At 46.1% G+C, this 16,203-nt stretch overlaps 2 protein-coding genes across 3 annotated transcripts; one reads left to right on the top strand and one right to left on the bottom strand.

Annotated features, from left to right (window-relative positions):
• The first annotated feature begins 1,117 nt into the window (after window positions 1-1,117).
• Window positions 1,118-14,295, top strand: LOC112555944. Of its 2 annotated transcripts, XM_025224555.1 has the most exons (9): window positions 1,118-1,426; window positions 4,155-4,465; window positions 5,428-6,126; window positions 8,652-8,854; window positions 9,107-9,998; window positions 11,018-11,473; window positions 11,902-12,082; window positions 13,252-13,425; window positions 14,073-14,295. In XM_025224555.1, the coding sequence occupies exons 2-9, from the start codon at window positions 4,451-4,453 to the stop codon at window positions 14,273-14,275; spliced, it is 2,823 nt and encodes a 940-aa protein (XP_025080340.1). In that variant the 5' UTR covers window positions 1,118-1,426; window positions 4,155-4,450; the 3' UTR covers window positions 14,276-14,295. The 2 variants fall into 2 exon arrangements, with proteins under 2 accessions (XP_025080340.1, XP_025080341.1); XM_025224556.1 differs by lacking the exon at window positions 4,155-4,465.
• Window positions 14,296-14,370: 75 nt separating this feature from the next.
• On the bottom strand, window positions 14,371-15,717 carry LOC112555945. Its single transcript, XM_025224557.1, has 2 exons — window positions 15,396-15,717; window positions 14,371-15,252 (listed from the first exon to the last, which is right to left on the bottom strand). The coding sequence occupies exons 1-2, from the start codon at window positions 15,689-15,691 to the stop codon at window positions 14,406-14,408; spliced, it is 1,143 nt and encodes a 380-aa protein (XP_025080342.1). The 5' UTR covers window positions 15,692-15,717; the 3' UTR covers window positions 14,371-14,405.
• Between the last annotated feature and the right edge of the window lie 486 nt (window positions 15,718-16,203).

Consider the following 16,203-nt stretch of genomic DNA (forward strand, 5'->3'; position numbering starts at 1 on the left):
TACACGTGCACTGAAAACACACCTCTTCCGTTAACATTACTCCTAACAACCTTTCTTATAATTCTAGTCCTTTGTCACAGTGTGCTTGTACAAAAGTACACTGACCACTGATGCTTGTCAAGAGAGTTAACCTGTGAGCTGATGCTACATCCTGTCAGTTTGGTAAATGGTTTATCACGACTGTATAGCATAACTTGACCGACATACCAGTTAATGCTAAAGATAAAATTTGAAAAGGATGTCTATTACAAACATTATATTTCATGACATAGCAGTTTTGTTGTAAATCCCTTTTCCATCAGCTCCTCCAACCTATGTTCAATTCATTAACTAGGGGCAGGGATAAGCTGTATTTACCACCTCTTCCCTGCAGTTGAAGAAGTAACATGATCTGATTCAGTTTGCGAACCACATTCTGTAGTACTTCACTCTGCTCTTCAATTTTGCTGATAAGACTGTTCAATAATGTATCTGAAATCAAAATATTATTTCTAGTTTTTAAAGTAATGATAAATATAAACTATACAGCCATGTAAGTCTAGTGACAACATGTTTTATAAATTAACAGGAAATGTTTAGATGGCTAGAAGGGTGTTCATATAGACCACTAAAAACACAAATACATGTATGTGCTTGTATAGTGTTTATCGTGAAATCATACAGGGAGACAGAAAATAAACTTATTGGTAAAGTTAACTGACCTGGAGCTAGAGTGAGTGTCATTAAACATGTTATTAGTTCTTTCTGTAAATCATGTAAAAGCAGACGACAAATTGGAGCATGGCTCAATAAGTTCATTTCATAGATTTCAACTTCGAAGTGAATTAGTAATAGTACACAAATACATAATTTTTGTTGTGCCTTGCCCTTAACTTTCACTGTGTGGTTAATTATACAGAGGTATCAAACTTTCATTGTGTGGTTAACTATACAGAGGTATCAAACTTTCATTGTGTGGTTAATTATACAGAGGTATCAAACTTTCATTGTGTGGTTAACTATACAGAGGTAGGTATCAGGATGCCATGGAGGCGAGGTAAGAGCTGATATATATGTTTGGCGGAAACAGCTGGAAAATCCATGCAGGAAATATTTGGCTGTTATAAGTATACTTGCCTCTTCCGCCTGCACACGCAGCCAGCATGAACCCCACGGGGTCACGGTGACATCGGTAGTGCTTGTATTCCTTGTCTGCTGCATTCAGTGGTGAGGGCCAGTGTTCAACAGACGGGCAGGACTCCATTCACAGTTGGCTGTGTGCTGTGTGAACATCGTGTCACGTGAAACAAGACCCGGCGACGCCGAGTGTGGAGTACAGTGGGTCTTTGTTCATCGCCACACACACCACAGCTGTGAGGGAGAGCGCCTTACCCTCCTCCCTCTTTCCCCATCTGCTCATGGCGGTCAGCACGACCTCACCCAGTGGGTAAGTCGGAGCTTAGTAGTTTAAATAAGCAGTATTAGTGTTTTTAACACAATATAAACATGGATAGATAACTGAGGTGTGAATTATGATGAACGCAGTGATGTCTTCACCTGCAGAAGCTTTAAATAACGAGGGTTGCAAGCGGGGTGTGAGTACGTACAGCCTCTTACACTCAGTCCATCAGTCGTCCCTTGCTCGACATCTATGTTTAGGGGGAGCACTAACTGTGTAAATGGCGATCTTACACTAGCAGGGTCGAATTACATTAATTATTGGATTGGCACACCGCAAACAGGGGAGGGGGTGCTATTCCAAAGATTAAGGAGAGTCTGTCAGTTGTGACAGTGTGACTGTCAGTGTACTCGTGCACAGTGAGTTGCAGTGCTCATCCAAACGACTACAGGGACGTAAACAAGCAGTCCGGAAACGTCAACACTTCAACAGGGCGATAATCCCACGAGCATATCAAATGATATCAGTGTGGCTTAGGGAAGTGAAATGTGATTTGAAGGGTTAGGGAAGTGAAATGTGATTTGAAGGCTAGCAGCGCTGGCACAAGGGATGAGGGGAAAGCTTTCTAGAGCTGGAGCACAGGATGATGCTAGGGCTAGAGTAGCAACCCTGACATAAAGCAGGGGCGGCCTCACACAAGTACGTGCTACGTCGTTAGATAAGTACGTGCTACGTCGTTAGATAAGTACTCCCTACGTCGTAGGACACGAGCGTGGTACGTCGTCAGACAAGTACGCCCTACGTCATTAGACAAGTACGTGCTACGTCGTTAGATAAGTACGCCCTACGTCGTTAGATAAGTACGTGCTACGTCGTTCGATAAGTTCTCCCTACGTCGTCAGACACGTACGCCCTACGTCGTTAGACAAGTACGTGGTACGTCATTAGATAAGTTCTCCCTACGTCGTCAGACAAGTACGTGCTACGTCATTAGATAAGTTCTCCCTACGTCGTCAGACAAGTACGTGCTACGTCATTAGATAAGTTCTCCCTACGTCGTCAGACAAGTACGCCCTACGTCGTCAACTCGGAGGCTTTCATGAGCTAACGTCCGACTTAAGTTAGGCAGCTCTTCTCCGTAGATGGACTGATTAAGTGTTCCATGCGACATTAATTCCTGTAGTCGCCTCCTCCCTCTACACAACTCAGCATCTGGCCACGTCTGCCGTCTCACTCCTCTCTCCCCCCCCCCAACCTTCTAGCGATGCACTGTGTGGGCAACATGTAATGTAACATGTAACAACATGTGTGGGCAACATGTAACGACTGTTACCGATAGCCGAGTGGTGGAATGCTAACCCTACTTACAGTGTGGCGGTACACAACAAACACAGTCATTCGCGCACAAAATAGTTGCTACAGGCTGTCAACATTGGCTATTGTTGCTGGACTAGAGACAAACAGCAACACAAATATTTGCTACAGGCTGTCAACATTAGGTATTGTTGCTGGACTTGAGACAAACAGCAACACAAATAGTTGCTACAGGCTGTCAACATTGGCTATTGTTGCTGGACTTGAGACAAATAGCAACACAAATAGTTGCTACAGGCTGTCAACATTGGATATTATTGCTGGACTTGAGACAAACAGCAACACAAATAGTTGCTACAGGCTGTCAACATTGGATATTATTGCTGGACTTGAGACAAACAGCAACACAAATAGTTGCTACAGGCTGTCAACATTGGCTATTGTTGCTGGACTTGAGACAAACAGCAACACAAATAGTTGCTACAGGCTGTCAACATTGGATATTATTGCTGGACTTGAGACAAACAGCAACACAAATAGTTGCTACAGGCTGTCAACATTGGCTATTGTTGCTGGACTTGAGACAAACAGCAACACAAATAGTTGCTACAGGCTGTCAACATTGGATATTATTGCTGGACTTGAGACAAACAGCAACACAAATAGTTGCTACAGGCTGTCAACATTGGCTATTGTTGCTGGACTTGAGACAAACAGCAACACAAATAGTTGCTACAGGCTGTCAACATTGGCTATTGTTGCTGGACTTGAGACAAACAGCAACACACTAACATGTATTTGTGTTCACAGCCGCCTACACAGCACAGCAAACACACTGCAGCAAGTGAACACCTTGGCTGTCGCACTGCATAGGCTAGGATATTCTATGATAATAATTACACAGAATTTCAAATAGATGTTCCTTCGACGGATTGAAAAGGTACATTAAATTCTGGAGGATAATGGCGGTTGGGCGACACCGACACAAGTCCACTCCGTTTATCCGACCCTGGTTAATTTGATGGAATCCTCTATGGGAATGTCTCGACTGCCTCTGATTAGTGTATTTTTCTTTTAAAGATGTTTATTCTAGTCATCATAAGATATTCCAGGGACTTTAACTGAGCGCAGCAAGGTTTGACAATAAGGTCAGTTGAAAGTGTGTCCTGTGAGGGGTGGGGTTGGGGAGGGAGCGACTGGTCGTCTTGTCAGAAGTGTGCAAACCCCAGATGGGAGAAATTGAAAGATTAACCTGGGCGACGCCATGCACTTTTCAACAAATGTCAGAAATTAGAAACGAGGGTGTTCTTTGTGAGTCGTTGGTGAGTTAACCTTGGTTTGCCTCCCTCACCTACTCTTGTATCGCCATGTCCGCTGTCAGCGACTGGGTAGGATGACTGAATTCACCTTTCATTCCATCTGCGCATTACTGTTGTCTTGTCATCGTTACGATTGTTTACAGTTTTCACAGATTTCATTTGGTCCTGACGAGAGTTCATCGGTGCAGCCGTGATATTGAGGGAAGGATGGTGCAGGACATGTTCCACTTCTAGGCGGAGGAAGAGACACCACGTGACCTGAGCCGTTGCCTGGCGACAAAACATCACTGACGTGAACAGAGACGAGTTTCCTGGCCTTGAAAACTTTGGTTTCCATGACGGTCAGAAAGAACTGAAGTACTTTCTAGGAGACATGCGCTAATACTGCAGTTTGGAGTGTCACGTGGTACTTCCGGTGTCTTGAGTCATATCTGTGAAGATGGAGGAAGAACAGGTACAGAAAAGAGCGTCTTCAAATTTTCCTTAAAAATCAAATCAACGAGTGTTTACAAGTTATAGAAATAGCATTTTATGAGTTCAGGATAGTATCCATCCCGCATTTTAATTGTTAGTTTACTAGGCTTTCTTGACTATACTCTTAAGAATTGGAATTGTGCTCATAACAACTGCACCCCTCACAACTCACAGCAGACAAGAAGGGAAAAATCCGCTTTGATAAGTAAAACTGTTCTCATGATAACTCACAACTGATAGCAGACAAAAAGAAAGAAATACGATGATAATTTGACAACTCTAAGACCAGGAGTTGAGGTCTTTGGTAGTGCCTTCATTATGTGAGGGTCGATGTATCATTTCGGACCATTGCGCATTCTTACAACAAACAACACACCAGTCCCCTTAGGTTGCCAAGGTTCTGTGTTTTGCCTGTCTGGTTACAGAAGTTAGCACGAGACAACAAACAACAAGCCTCTGTAAACAAATGCCGTCTACGGACAGCTATGCTTGGCACACACACCTCACTGTAGTCTGGCCCTGTCATCACAGCCAAGTCGACCCTATGTCAGTTTTATTGTTGAACAAAACGGACACGAGAAGGAAAGCGGCGACAGTCTACTGAAGCTTTGATAATAGGAACTATTTTGTTTTTTTTCTACTGAAGCTTTGATAATAGGAACTATTTTGTTTTTTGGTGGATGGAACAATATGTTCAAATTCATTTTATGATAATTATATCTTTATCTACTGGATGGAATACAGTATGCACACGATTTCACTCAGTGGGCAGTGGCACTGGCTTCTCGTTGACTGAATTCTTATCCCTTTCATTGGATGGAGTAGTACCTTCAGACATATGAAATCTTTCGGACGTACTAAGTATGGTTATTTCGTGTCAGACATTGATTGATGTATAGGATCTCATTACAGCTAAATGTTGCTCCATTCTCTGATTGACAGGCCCAACAGGTGGCTACCCGAGAAATGGTTGACTTCATCCGGGGACAGTATCCTCATCTCCACTCAGACTGCCATTTCGTGCCTGATGAGCTCTTCTCGCGGACCAACTACACTGCACTGAGGGAGTTGTCGTCCCCCTTTGATGGTGTCGTCTGGCGTCAGGACGAGACGGAGCTCTCCAGCGTGTGCTGCGACCGCACCGAGGCTGTCGTCAGACGGGTCCTACGTCACGTGATCCAACGGGAACCTCTGTTTGTTCTGTCTAACTTCTCATTCGACAACTACCTCACCAAGACATTAAGCAGCACAGAGATGTCGAGGATGAAGATGACCTTATCTACGGTAAAAGACCTGTTCCCCAACCTCAGCCAACTGGAGACCACTCTGAGGCGAGGGGACTTTGACAACCTCATCATCTCCCGCAAGATGGGGCTGCTTGTCATTGAAGTCAAGACCATTGGCATCCAGATCAATGCCAACGTTCCCGAACTTCCCCGTGAGGAGATGGACATCAGTGACAAAAGCTACGAACAGAAGGTAACTCAAGGCATCAGCCAGCTGGACAAGGCTGGCGTTGTGCTGCATCATCTTTTTCAAGATTGTAGAAAGTCACTTCCGGTCACAAAATGTTTGGCTCTTCCCAACCTTCCCAGACGTCTTCTGGAATGCATAGTCAGCAGGAGCCCTGACCTGCAACATGTAAGTCAGCCTTTTAGCCATGAGTGCTTTTTTTCTCCAAAAACACAAGTAAGGTGTGTCTCATGGGGTGACCTCTTCTTATGTCTTTTGAAAAATAATTTTATTAAGGGATAAATGTCTGATCTCGCCATCTGAAACACTAGCCACCCAGCAATAAAGTCAATAACATCGACAGTCCACACGTCATCATCTTCATGTCTAGTATTGAAACGCTAGTACAGGTACACTTGATGTGATGTCATGATGAAGGTTGTACAGTAGTTAGGGTGAGTGTGTTATTGTGGCAGTGAGGTGTACTGAAGGTTGTACAGTAGTTTGGGTGAGTGTGTTATTGTGGCAGTGAGGTGTACTGAAGGTTGTACAGTTGTGTAGGCGAGTGTGTCATTGTGACAGAGAGGTGTACTGAAGGTTGTACAGTAGTTTGGGTGTGTGTGTCATTGTGGCAGTGAGGTGTACTGAAGGTTGTACAGTTGTGTAGGTGAGTGTGTCATTGTGGCAGTGAGGTGTACTGAAGGTTGTACAGTAGTTTGAGTGAGTGTGTCATTATGGCAGTGAGGTGTACTGAAGGTTGTACAGTAGTTTGAGTGTGTCATTGTGGCAGTGAGGTGTACTGAAGGTTGTACAGTAGTTTGGGTGTGTCATTGTGGCAGTGAGGTGTACTGAAGGTTGTACAGTTGTATAGGCGAGTGTGTCATTGTGGTAGTGAGGTGTACTGAAGGTTGTACAGTAGTTTAGGTGTGTCATTGTGGCAGTGAGGTGTACTGAAGGTTGTACAGTAGTTTAGGTGTGTCATTGTGGCAGTGAGGTGTACTGAAGGTTGTACAGTAGTTTGGGTGAGTGTGTCATTGTGGCAGTGAGGTGTGCTGAAGGTTGTACAGTAGTTTAGGTGTGTCATTGTGGCAGTGAGGTGTACTGAAGGTTGTACAGTAGTTTGGGTGTGTCATTGTGGCAGTGAGGTGTACTGAAGGTTGTACAGTAGTTTGGGTGAGTGTGTCATCATGGCAGTGAGGTGTACTGAAGGTTGTACAGTTGTGTAGGAGAGTGTGTCATTGTGGCAGTGAGGTGTACTGAAGGTTGTACAGTAGTTTGGGTGTGTGTCATTGTGGCAGTGAGGTGTACTGAAGGTTGTACAGTTGTGTAGGAGAGTGTGTCATTGTGGCAGTGAGGTGTACTGAAGGTTGTACAGTTGTGTAGGCGAGTGTGTCATTGTGGCAGTGAGGTGTACTGAAGGTTGTACAGTAGTTTAGGCGAGTGTGTCATCATGGCAGGTGAATTAATCTCAAATTGCCCAGAATGACCGGTATGTCCTGTCAGGAGAGTTTCATCAACTTCTGTCCGATGCCCGACCAACGGATTGAGGCTGTCTTTTGTTGTTTGGGCAGTGCGACCTCTGACCGCTAGTGTTTCTGAATGAATGTACATCATATGTAAGCCTGAACCACGATTGTATGAGAGTGCGTTTGGTGGATGGGATATGAATTGTTGTATTGTTGTTTTGTTGTTTTGTTGTTTTGTTGCTGTGCTTCCACATAGAAGCTGCATCTGATTGCCCTGTGGGATAAACCGGTGACCCTGGCACTGTGCCACACTTCAACATTTCTTCTTTTTCCAGGAAAGAGTGTGTCTGTGTGTGCGTGTCTCTGAGTGTGTCTGTGTGTATGTGTGTGTCCGTGTGTGTGTATGTCTTTGTGTGTCTGTGTGTGTCTGTCTTTGTGTGTCTGTGTGTATGTGTGTCTGTGTGTGTCTGTGTGTGTCTGTGTGTGTCTGTCTTTGTGTGTCTGTGTGTGTCTGTGTGTGTCTGTCTTTGTGTCTGTGTGTCTGTCTGTGTGTGTCTGTCTTTGTGTCTCTGTGTGTGTCTCTGTGTGTGTGTCTGTGTGTGTCTGTGTGTGTCTGTGTGTGTTGTGTCTGTGTGTGTGTCTGTGTGTGTCTCTGTATGTGTGTCTGTGTGTGTCTCTGTGTGTGTCTGTCTTTGTGTGTCTGTGTGTATGTGTGTCTGTGTGTGTGTTTGTCTGTGCGTCTCTATGTGTGTCTGTGTGTGTGGGGGGGAGGTCGGCATAGAGGTGCACCACAGGGAGGGGTACTGTAAACACAGGGAGGGATGCTGCAAACACAGGGAGGGGTACTGTAAACACTGTAAACACAGTAAACACAGTGAGGGATGCTGCAAACACAGGGAGGGGTACTGTAAACACAGTAAACACTGGGGTACTGTAAACTGTGCAGTACACGTGTTCACCTTGTGTTACTGTAGTCCTGTCGACATTAATATTTGTCGGCGCGGACAGAGTGTAACGGACTGTCTTTTCTCCGTGGAGGTGGACATGAACATGAAGGTAACCTTCTCCATGATCATCTACGACAGGTTCTACTTTAAAAATGATTTGAGTGCACACTTGTGGACATTGCTCTCGTTGTTTGTTTGTTTATTCTTTCTCTTCCTGGAGGAGCCTAGGGCCGCAATTTCTCTCGTCTGATTCCCTAAATATATGGACGCCTCATGACATGTCATGCATGGAATGTGACAGGCATTCTGCAGGTGTCTGGATGCTTCTTCAGTGGCAGAGGCGGCCGCCAAATGCCTGTGTGCTGACGACCTGACACCTGGGGAAGAAACAGCACACGACCCCCGCATGACCTGGTGGTGTCACGTGACCACAGACAGCTCAGCCGTGGAAGACGAGACGAAAAGACATTTGTCTGAGAAGGAATATGAAGTTATTATTTGCCGGTAAGTGTGCTTGCTATCTGGGTTATCTAAAACTGAGTGTAACTAGTTCCGGCTTAGAGGCTGGATACATCACCAATAAACACCTCTGTAGATTGCCACAGTTTGCCATCTCCTGTGAGTGTCTGACATGACACAGCCATCTAGCTCCAAAATGTCACAAGTGAGGAATGCAAAAAGGTGCGTGGAGGCAGGCAGAGCTCTGTTTCTATCATCAGGTTGTTCTGTGTATCACTGTGTTCTGTGTTCCATCAGGTTGTGCGGGCCTTATTCCAAGCACCCAGTAGAAAACCGCAAGAACGCCAGACAGGAGGTCCGCACTGTCGACGACGTCGTCTACCTGACGGGTGTCCGTTTCGGTGCAGCTGTTCTTGGTGAGGATCAGCTGGAGGTCTTCAAGAGCGACGAACGCTTCGTCTACTTGGCGGGACCACCTGGTTCAGGTAAAACTCTGATTCTGGGCCTGAAAGCTGTTCACTGGGCCGAGGAAGGCTACCACGTCATCTTCCTTGGAGTCGAAGGTGTTGCGTGGGGCAGTCTCGTGTCTAGGACCTTGTTCCAGCGCGTGACAGAGTTCATGAGGTCAAAAGTCGAGAGAGCAAACAAACGTGATCGTTGTGAAAGAGGCATCAGCATAGGAGACCAAGCGACTCCAGCACCGCAGGGAAAAAAGAAGAGAAAGAAAAAGAAAAGGACAGGAAATGAGGACTACAGTCAGAGTAACCATGTTAACGATGCCACTGGCTGTAACCGCTCGTCAGTAGATGTGAGTGACGACGACACCAGCATGCAGACAGAGGACACCACACCCACAGCACACGAGCCTCCCCTAGCAAGCGACCCTTGTACACAGACCTGTCACGTGCACTATCACGAGGTCGCCATGGACACTCACGCAGAAGCATTTCTGGAAGAACTGGTTAACAAGTATCAGGCCCGTGGCAAGGGCCTGCGTTTTGTTTTGGATGAAATTCCTGAGAAAATGACTTTACCCCGACTATCTAACAATGTGTCTGGTATCATCAGGCGACTAGCAGGGTGTGTCGACCATTATGAACAGCTCCTGCGCGAGGCTGATCAGGGCGAGGTCGGAGGTCAACGTGAGACATCTGCGACGCCGGCGATAGAGGGCGCTGCTTTGGTCAGGGTTAGTAATTTTACGAAGGCAACTGTAAAGTTGTTAGTCTCATAAGCTTAAGAAGACCACAACAAACATGTAATCCGAGTATAGGAGGGATCGTCACATGGGTAGCGGCTTCCACAGGATGTGGAGGGTTATACAGGAAGTAAAGAGTTAGGAAGTAGAGAGTTAGACAGGAAGTAGAGAGTTAGACAGGAAGTAGAGAGTTAGGAAGTAGAGAGTTAGACAGGAAGTAGAGAGTTAGGAAGTAGAGAGTTAGACAGGAAGTAGAGAGTTAGGAAGTAGAGAGTTAGACAGGAAGTAGAGAGTTATACAGGAAGTAAAGAGTTAGACAGGAAGTAGAGAGTTATACAGGAAGTAAAGAGTTAGACAGGAAGTAGAGAGTTATACAGGAAGTAAAGAGTTAGGAAGTAGAGAGTTAGACAGGAAGTAAAGACTTAGACAGGAAGTAGAGAGTTAGACAGGAAGTAGATAGTTATACAGGAAGTAAAGAGTTAGACTGGAAGTAGTGAGTTATAAAGGAAGTAAAGAGTTAGGAAGTAGAGAGTTAGACAGGAAGTAGAGGGATATAAGAAACTGTCACTAAACTCGCACTGATTCTATACTTATCGTTACAATGTTACTCTTAAATATCACTGGAGCAGACAGACAGCCAGGCAGGAAGACGGACAGACACACAAACACTATGATTGTGGGAGAGAGATGGTTTCGACTTTCTCGGGCATGGCACACTGGTGGTTTGGGACACAGTAAATGAGTAGCCAGGGCTGTCAGCAAATCTGACTTTTCTGTGTACATCAAGCTTTAAAGGAGTTTTTATAGTGTCCCTCATTTTCGGGATGACGCACATGTAGTGCACCTTTATTTCAGATGATGCACCTGTTATGCACCTTTATTTCAGATGATGCACCTGTTGTGTACCTTTATTTCAGATGATGCACCTGTTGTGTACCTTTATTTCAGATGATGCACTTGTTGTGCACCCTTGTTTCAGGATGGGCCGCTGTTGTGTACCTGTGTTTCAGGAGAACACTGTTAAGATCAACCAGCACCTAGGGATCGTGGCGAAGGTCATGGAGAAGATGGTGACCGCAAAGGAGAAACATTCTGTGCTACGGTGTGACCCATGGCCGGCAAGGTTGATGGAAGTTGACAGGCTATACCGGACTTTGTGTGAGTACAGCCAGAGAGTCCGTGCCTGGGGTACTCACACCCGTCACCACTTGGAACAGGTGCAGGTTCTGCTGCAAGAAGCCTCCGGGCTCTTCTTCAACCTCCAGACCTGGCTGACGTCCTTCACCTTGCACGACATTTGCTGCGCGATTGTGGGGCGCGGTGACCCCGTGGATGTGGGGCTGTGGGGCTCCGGGGTGTACGTCACCTACCAGCCCCAAAGCTTGCAGCTGAAGCAGCTGACACGGTGCCTCCGCTGCCCACCCAATGTGCAGATCATCTTGGAGGAGACCAACAAGGACATGGTGGTAAGGCCAGGTGCTCTTGTGCTCATCACAGAGAGAGAGAGAGCTGCTGTGTGTACAGAAATATGCCTATAAATAGTGGAATGAGTGAGGCTGTACATGTGCGTGTGTATGTGCGTGTGTGTTAATATTTTAACGAATGTAGGAATGTATGTGTGTGTGTGCGTGTGTAGGTGAGTAGGTGCCTGCGTGTGACTGCTCGCATGTGACCATATACTTGCTCGTGTGCTCTAGACCAGTGGTTCTCAAACTATTTGGGCCCGTGGACCACTTGATAAACTCCGCTGACCACCTGACATGCGTGCTGCCCACAAGTGGTCTGCGGCCCACACTTTGAGAACCACTGGTCTAAACAAATAACCCTCACCCTAAACCTTGCGGTACAACTCTAACCCTGTGATATCGGTCTCTTAACTCCTCCATTCTATCAGCATCCCACCGATTTTGCTTACACCACAAGCGCAGCAGTGGTCAACCCCAACCTGCCCTTACCAACACAGGGGCCGCCGATACAGCTGCTTGACCACCGAGGTCACGTGACTGAGGCAAGAGAAGTCATAGACTGCAGGAAGTGTGGAGAGACCCTAGCCAACTATATCCTGGACAAAATTGGTAGGTGACTCAGGAGCATTAATAATAATAATAATAATAATAATAATATAATAATAATAATAATAATGTATTAGAATGCGCAGCACCAGAACAAGACTATCGCACTCACCGCGTGTATGTCAACTGATAAGAATATCTGGTAGAGATACTAACCGGCTTAATGTTCATCGGCTTGTCAACACAGAGCCAGCTGACATACAAGAGCTAATAAAAGTGATGGAGAAAACTATGCCTTTACGTGTTAAAATAGTTCGGACTAAGTGCATAGTAACATGAACTACACTGAGGGTAAGCAGTGAGGCAGTGAGGGTGAGATGAGTGCCAGCCTCCCTTGAACACCAACCCCAATGGTTTGCGTCTAGTGAAAATATCGGTAGACACAGACGATATATAGTGAATGTCACTTTCCGTCTTCAAAACCTTTTTATTGATTAAATGTCCGGTAAGTACGTCATTCGCACCTGCCATCAACGACCGCTCTAAACTGTGTACTACGTCATGCACAACATTGCCGGCAGACAACAAACTGTGTGCTAAGTCATACTAGTACACCCATCACAGCATTGTTAGCAAACAAAAAGTGTTTACGTCATGCTAGTGCACCCATCACAGCATTGCCAGCAGACAACAAACTGTGCTACGTCATACTAGTACACCATTGCCAGCAGACAACAAACTGTGCTACGTCATACTAGTACACCATTGCCAGCAGACAACAAACAGTGTTTACGTCATACTAGTACACCATTGCCAGCAGACAACAAACAGTGTTTACGTCATACTAGTACACCATTGCCAGCAGACAACAAACAGTGTTTACGTCATACTAGTACACCATTGCCAGCAGTCAACAACAAACAGAGAAAGAGCGACATGTCGGATCATTCGGACACTGATGGAAGTCTGCGTCTGTCGTGTTAGAGAAGCAGTTTTTAAGAGCCAGAGCAAACTACACAAATAAAACCGCACAGATTCGATCCCGAGGGTTCCCCAGTCTCACACACAGACAGCACACGGCCATAGCGAGGGCGATGAACAGTCTTTCACACGACTTGATGGTATGTGCGATAGATGTCTGTCTGATATATTGATGGCTTGACCTAGTGCCTGTCAGCACCATAGTCTTGCCGCCAGGTGAGGAAGACATCATGTCACGTGACTGTGTGCAGGGAACCCGCTCAGCCCGCTCCACGCGGAAGACATTTTTATCGTCGGCCCGTTTGACGTGGGCGAGAAAAACCCGCCACTGATCCGAACGCTCATCGACAGGGGCATCGGTGTGCAAACAGAACAACACACGATAAGTAAACCCCCACCGTACCCAGGGTGTGTTTTTGCAGTTGGTACGTACCTGGCAGCCGATGTGTGTGTGTGTGAGAGACAGAGACAGAGACAGAGACTGTGAACACGATGTGTCTGCTGTGTGAACACTTAGCCCCTGCTATCACTCGTGTGGCCTTGTGTTTCTGTGTCTGTCAACATCCACCCTCATGTACCGGGTGTCTGTAGGTCTGTCAATCTCCTTTTGTTTCCCTCCTTGTCTTCAAATCTTGATGTCTGGGGTCTGTATGTGTTTCTGTGAGCACTGTCATCTCCTTACGGCCGTGTGTGTGTGTGTGAGTGTGTTTGTACGCGTAGGTGTGTATTAATTAATGTTTGCGCATGCGTGTGGGCGTGTGCGCGTCTCTCAGGATTTTTAAAAATTAGCACCGTAATAATAACCCAGGTAGCTTTGCAGACAAAACTTTTAACAGCAGCTGGGTCTCATCTACATGCTGTCTACAGTCCTTTCATCACTTTCATCACTTTCCTCTTGTCAGTCTTGTAGACTGTGTGCAGACCGTCTCACTGCAGAGCTCGGAGCCTCGTGACTCACCTCACTTGCACTTTGGTGTGATTGTGAAGACATGCTGATGACCTTGCTTGCACTACCTTGCTGGTGTTCTTTGAAACATGGACTACTCATTACTGTACCACCTGTTCTGTGTAGGAGGCGCTGCAGTGCAGGGATTGGAGGCCAAGTTGGTAGTCTTCATACCGGAAGTCAGTCGCATACCTCTTGACAAAGCTGATCTCAAACAGTTCCGGCCTGACTTGCCTGACTGGCTCCGAAGCATGGGTCGGTGGAACAGATGCCATCTGTGGTTTGTGGCCTCACGAACTCTCTCACAGCTGATCGTCTTCCACGTGTAGGCGGCGCCACCATCTGTAGAGGTGATGCGGTCGTGGAGCATCAAACAGGGGGACAAGAAGATTGGCTACCGCAGGAAATGTAAATAAAAAGAAAGATCTGATCTTTGTGAATAGGAGTACACAGGCCCTGTCACAAACATTTGTTTTTCACGAGTGTTGGGTGGGACCTCGGACATTGCAGGGTTAGTGAATGACACAAGACACTGTGGGGTATAGTGAATGACACAAGACACTGTGGAGTATAGTGAATGACAAGACACTGTAGGTCATAGTGAATGACACAAGACACTGTGGGGTATAGTGAATGACACAAGACACTGTGGGGTATAGTGAATGACACAAGACACTGTGGGGTATAGTGAATGACAAGACACTGTAGGTCATAGTGAATGACACAAGACACTGTAGGGTATAGTGAATGACACAAGACACTGTGGGGTATAGTGACTGACACAAGACAGTGTAGTGTATAGTGAATGACACAAGACAGTGTAGTGTATAGTGAATGACACAAGACAGTGTAGTGTATAGTGAATGACACAAGACACTGTGGGGTATAGTGACTGACACAAGACACTGTGGGGTATAGTGAATGACACAAGACACTGTGGGGTATAGTGAATGACACAAGACACTGTGGGGTATAGTGAATGACACAAGACACTGTAGGGTATAGTGAATGACACAAGACACTGTAGTGTATAGTGAATGACAAAACATTGTGGGGTATAGTGACTGACACAAGACACTGTGGGGTATAGTGACTGACACAAGACACTGTGGGGTATAGTGAATTGACACAAGACACTGTGGGTATAGTGAATGACACAAGACACTGTGGGGTATAGTGAATGGACACAAGACACTGTAGGTATAGTGAATGACACAAGACACTGTAGGGTATAGTGAATGACAAGACACTGTAGGTCATAGTGAATGACAAGACACTGTAGGCAGTAGGGTATAGTGAATGACACAAGACACTGTAGGATATAGTGAATGACACAAGACACTGTAGGGTATAGTGAATGACAAGACACTGTAGGTCATAGTGAATGACACAAGACACTGTAGGGTATACTGAATGACACAACACACTGTAGGGTATAGTGAATGACATTGCAAGCTGCAGGGAACTAGGAGTAGACATGGCGGCCAATGCGGTGATGTCCACAAGACATGACCCTGATGGGCGGAGAAGGCTTTATTCATTATGTCCATTATTAAAGCATTATGTTGAGGTACAGAATACCTGTTCTCAGGAATCTGAATAGTTGCACATATGACAAGCCCACAAGCGGGTGTTGGGTACGCAACGCCACCCACTTGTTTCATCCAAAGGGCAGGCAACTCAGCCAGCCGACTCTTGAACTTCGGACATTGTAACGGACGTCTGGCTGCTTGGTTATCGGTCATGTGATGCTGTCTGGTCGCCGCGTGTCGACCTCATGGTGTGACATCGCAGCTCCAGACGTCTGCATCGTCCGATATCACTTACCTGTACGTGTGGATATCACTGCTGGTCTATACTCCGGGCAGGTAAACACAGATAAAGGTATTTATAGACAGTTGATACCAGGTGCCTCACAAACGGGTCAAGCTGGGATGCGTCTGGTGGCGGGCGAATTGTCGGTCAGACGAAGACAAAACAGTCAGCACGACTCGGTAGACCAGATAAAAGTGGCGAGCGTGCGGGCGACGATAAACATCAACAGCTCAGTGGCCAGGAACTGATGGCAGAGCACAGCACCTTGCTGAGCAGGTGATAATTGCACAGACTGCTGCGGCTTGCATAAAGAAACTTGCAATATCTCAACCTTCTTAGGAAGAGGTCTGCCATCTAAGGTCTAACCATTTCTTCTCGATTTGTGCACCTTGCCCTGCCTGTCAACAATTGTGTGTGTAGACATTTCTGCTTGGTCTGTGAA

The sequence above is a fragment of the Pomacea canaliculata genome, linkage group LG14, assembly GCF_003073045.1.
Source record: "Pomacea canaliculata isolate SZHN2017 linkage group LG14, ASM307304v1, whole genome shotgun sequence".
In the NCBI taxonomy this organism is placed as follows: domain Eukaryota; kingdom Metazoa; phylum Mollusca; class Gastropoda; order Architaenioglossa; family Ampullariidae; genus Pomacea; species Pomacea canaliculata.

Coding starts and splice junctions, on each gene's coding strand:
- LOC112555945 (XM_025224557.1), bottom strand. CDS start 15,691: ATGACCGATAACCAAGCAGCCAGACGTCCGTTACAATGTCCGAAGTTC. Junction 15,253..15,395: donor CTAGTTCCCTGCAGCTTGCA/ATGTCATTCACT, acceptor CTACAGTGTCTT/GTGTCATTCACTATACCCTA.
- LOC112555944 (XM_025224555.1), top strand. Junction 9,999..11,017: donor AGGGCGCTGCTTTGGTCAGG/GTTAGTAATTTT, acceptor CCTGTGTTTCAG/GAGAACACTGTTAAGATCAA. Junction 11,474..11,901: donor AGACCAACAAGGACATGGTG/GTAAGGCCAGGT, acceptor CCATTCTATCAG/CATCCCACCGATTTTGCTTA.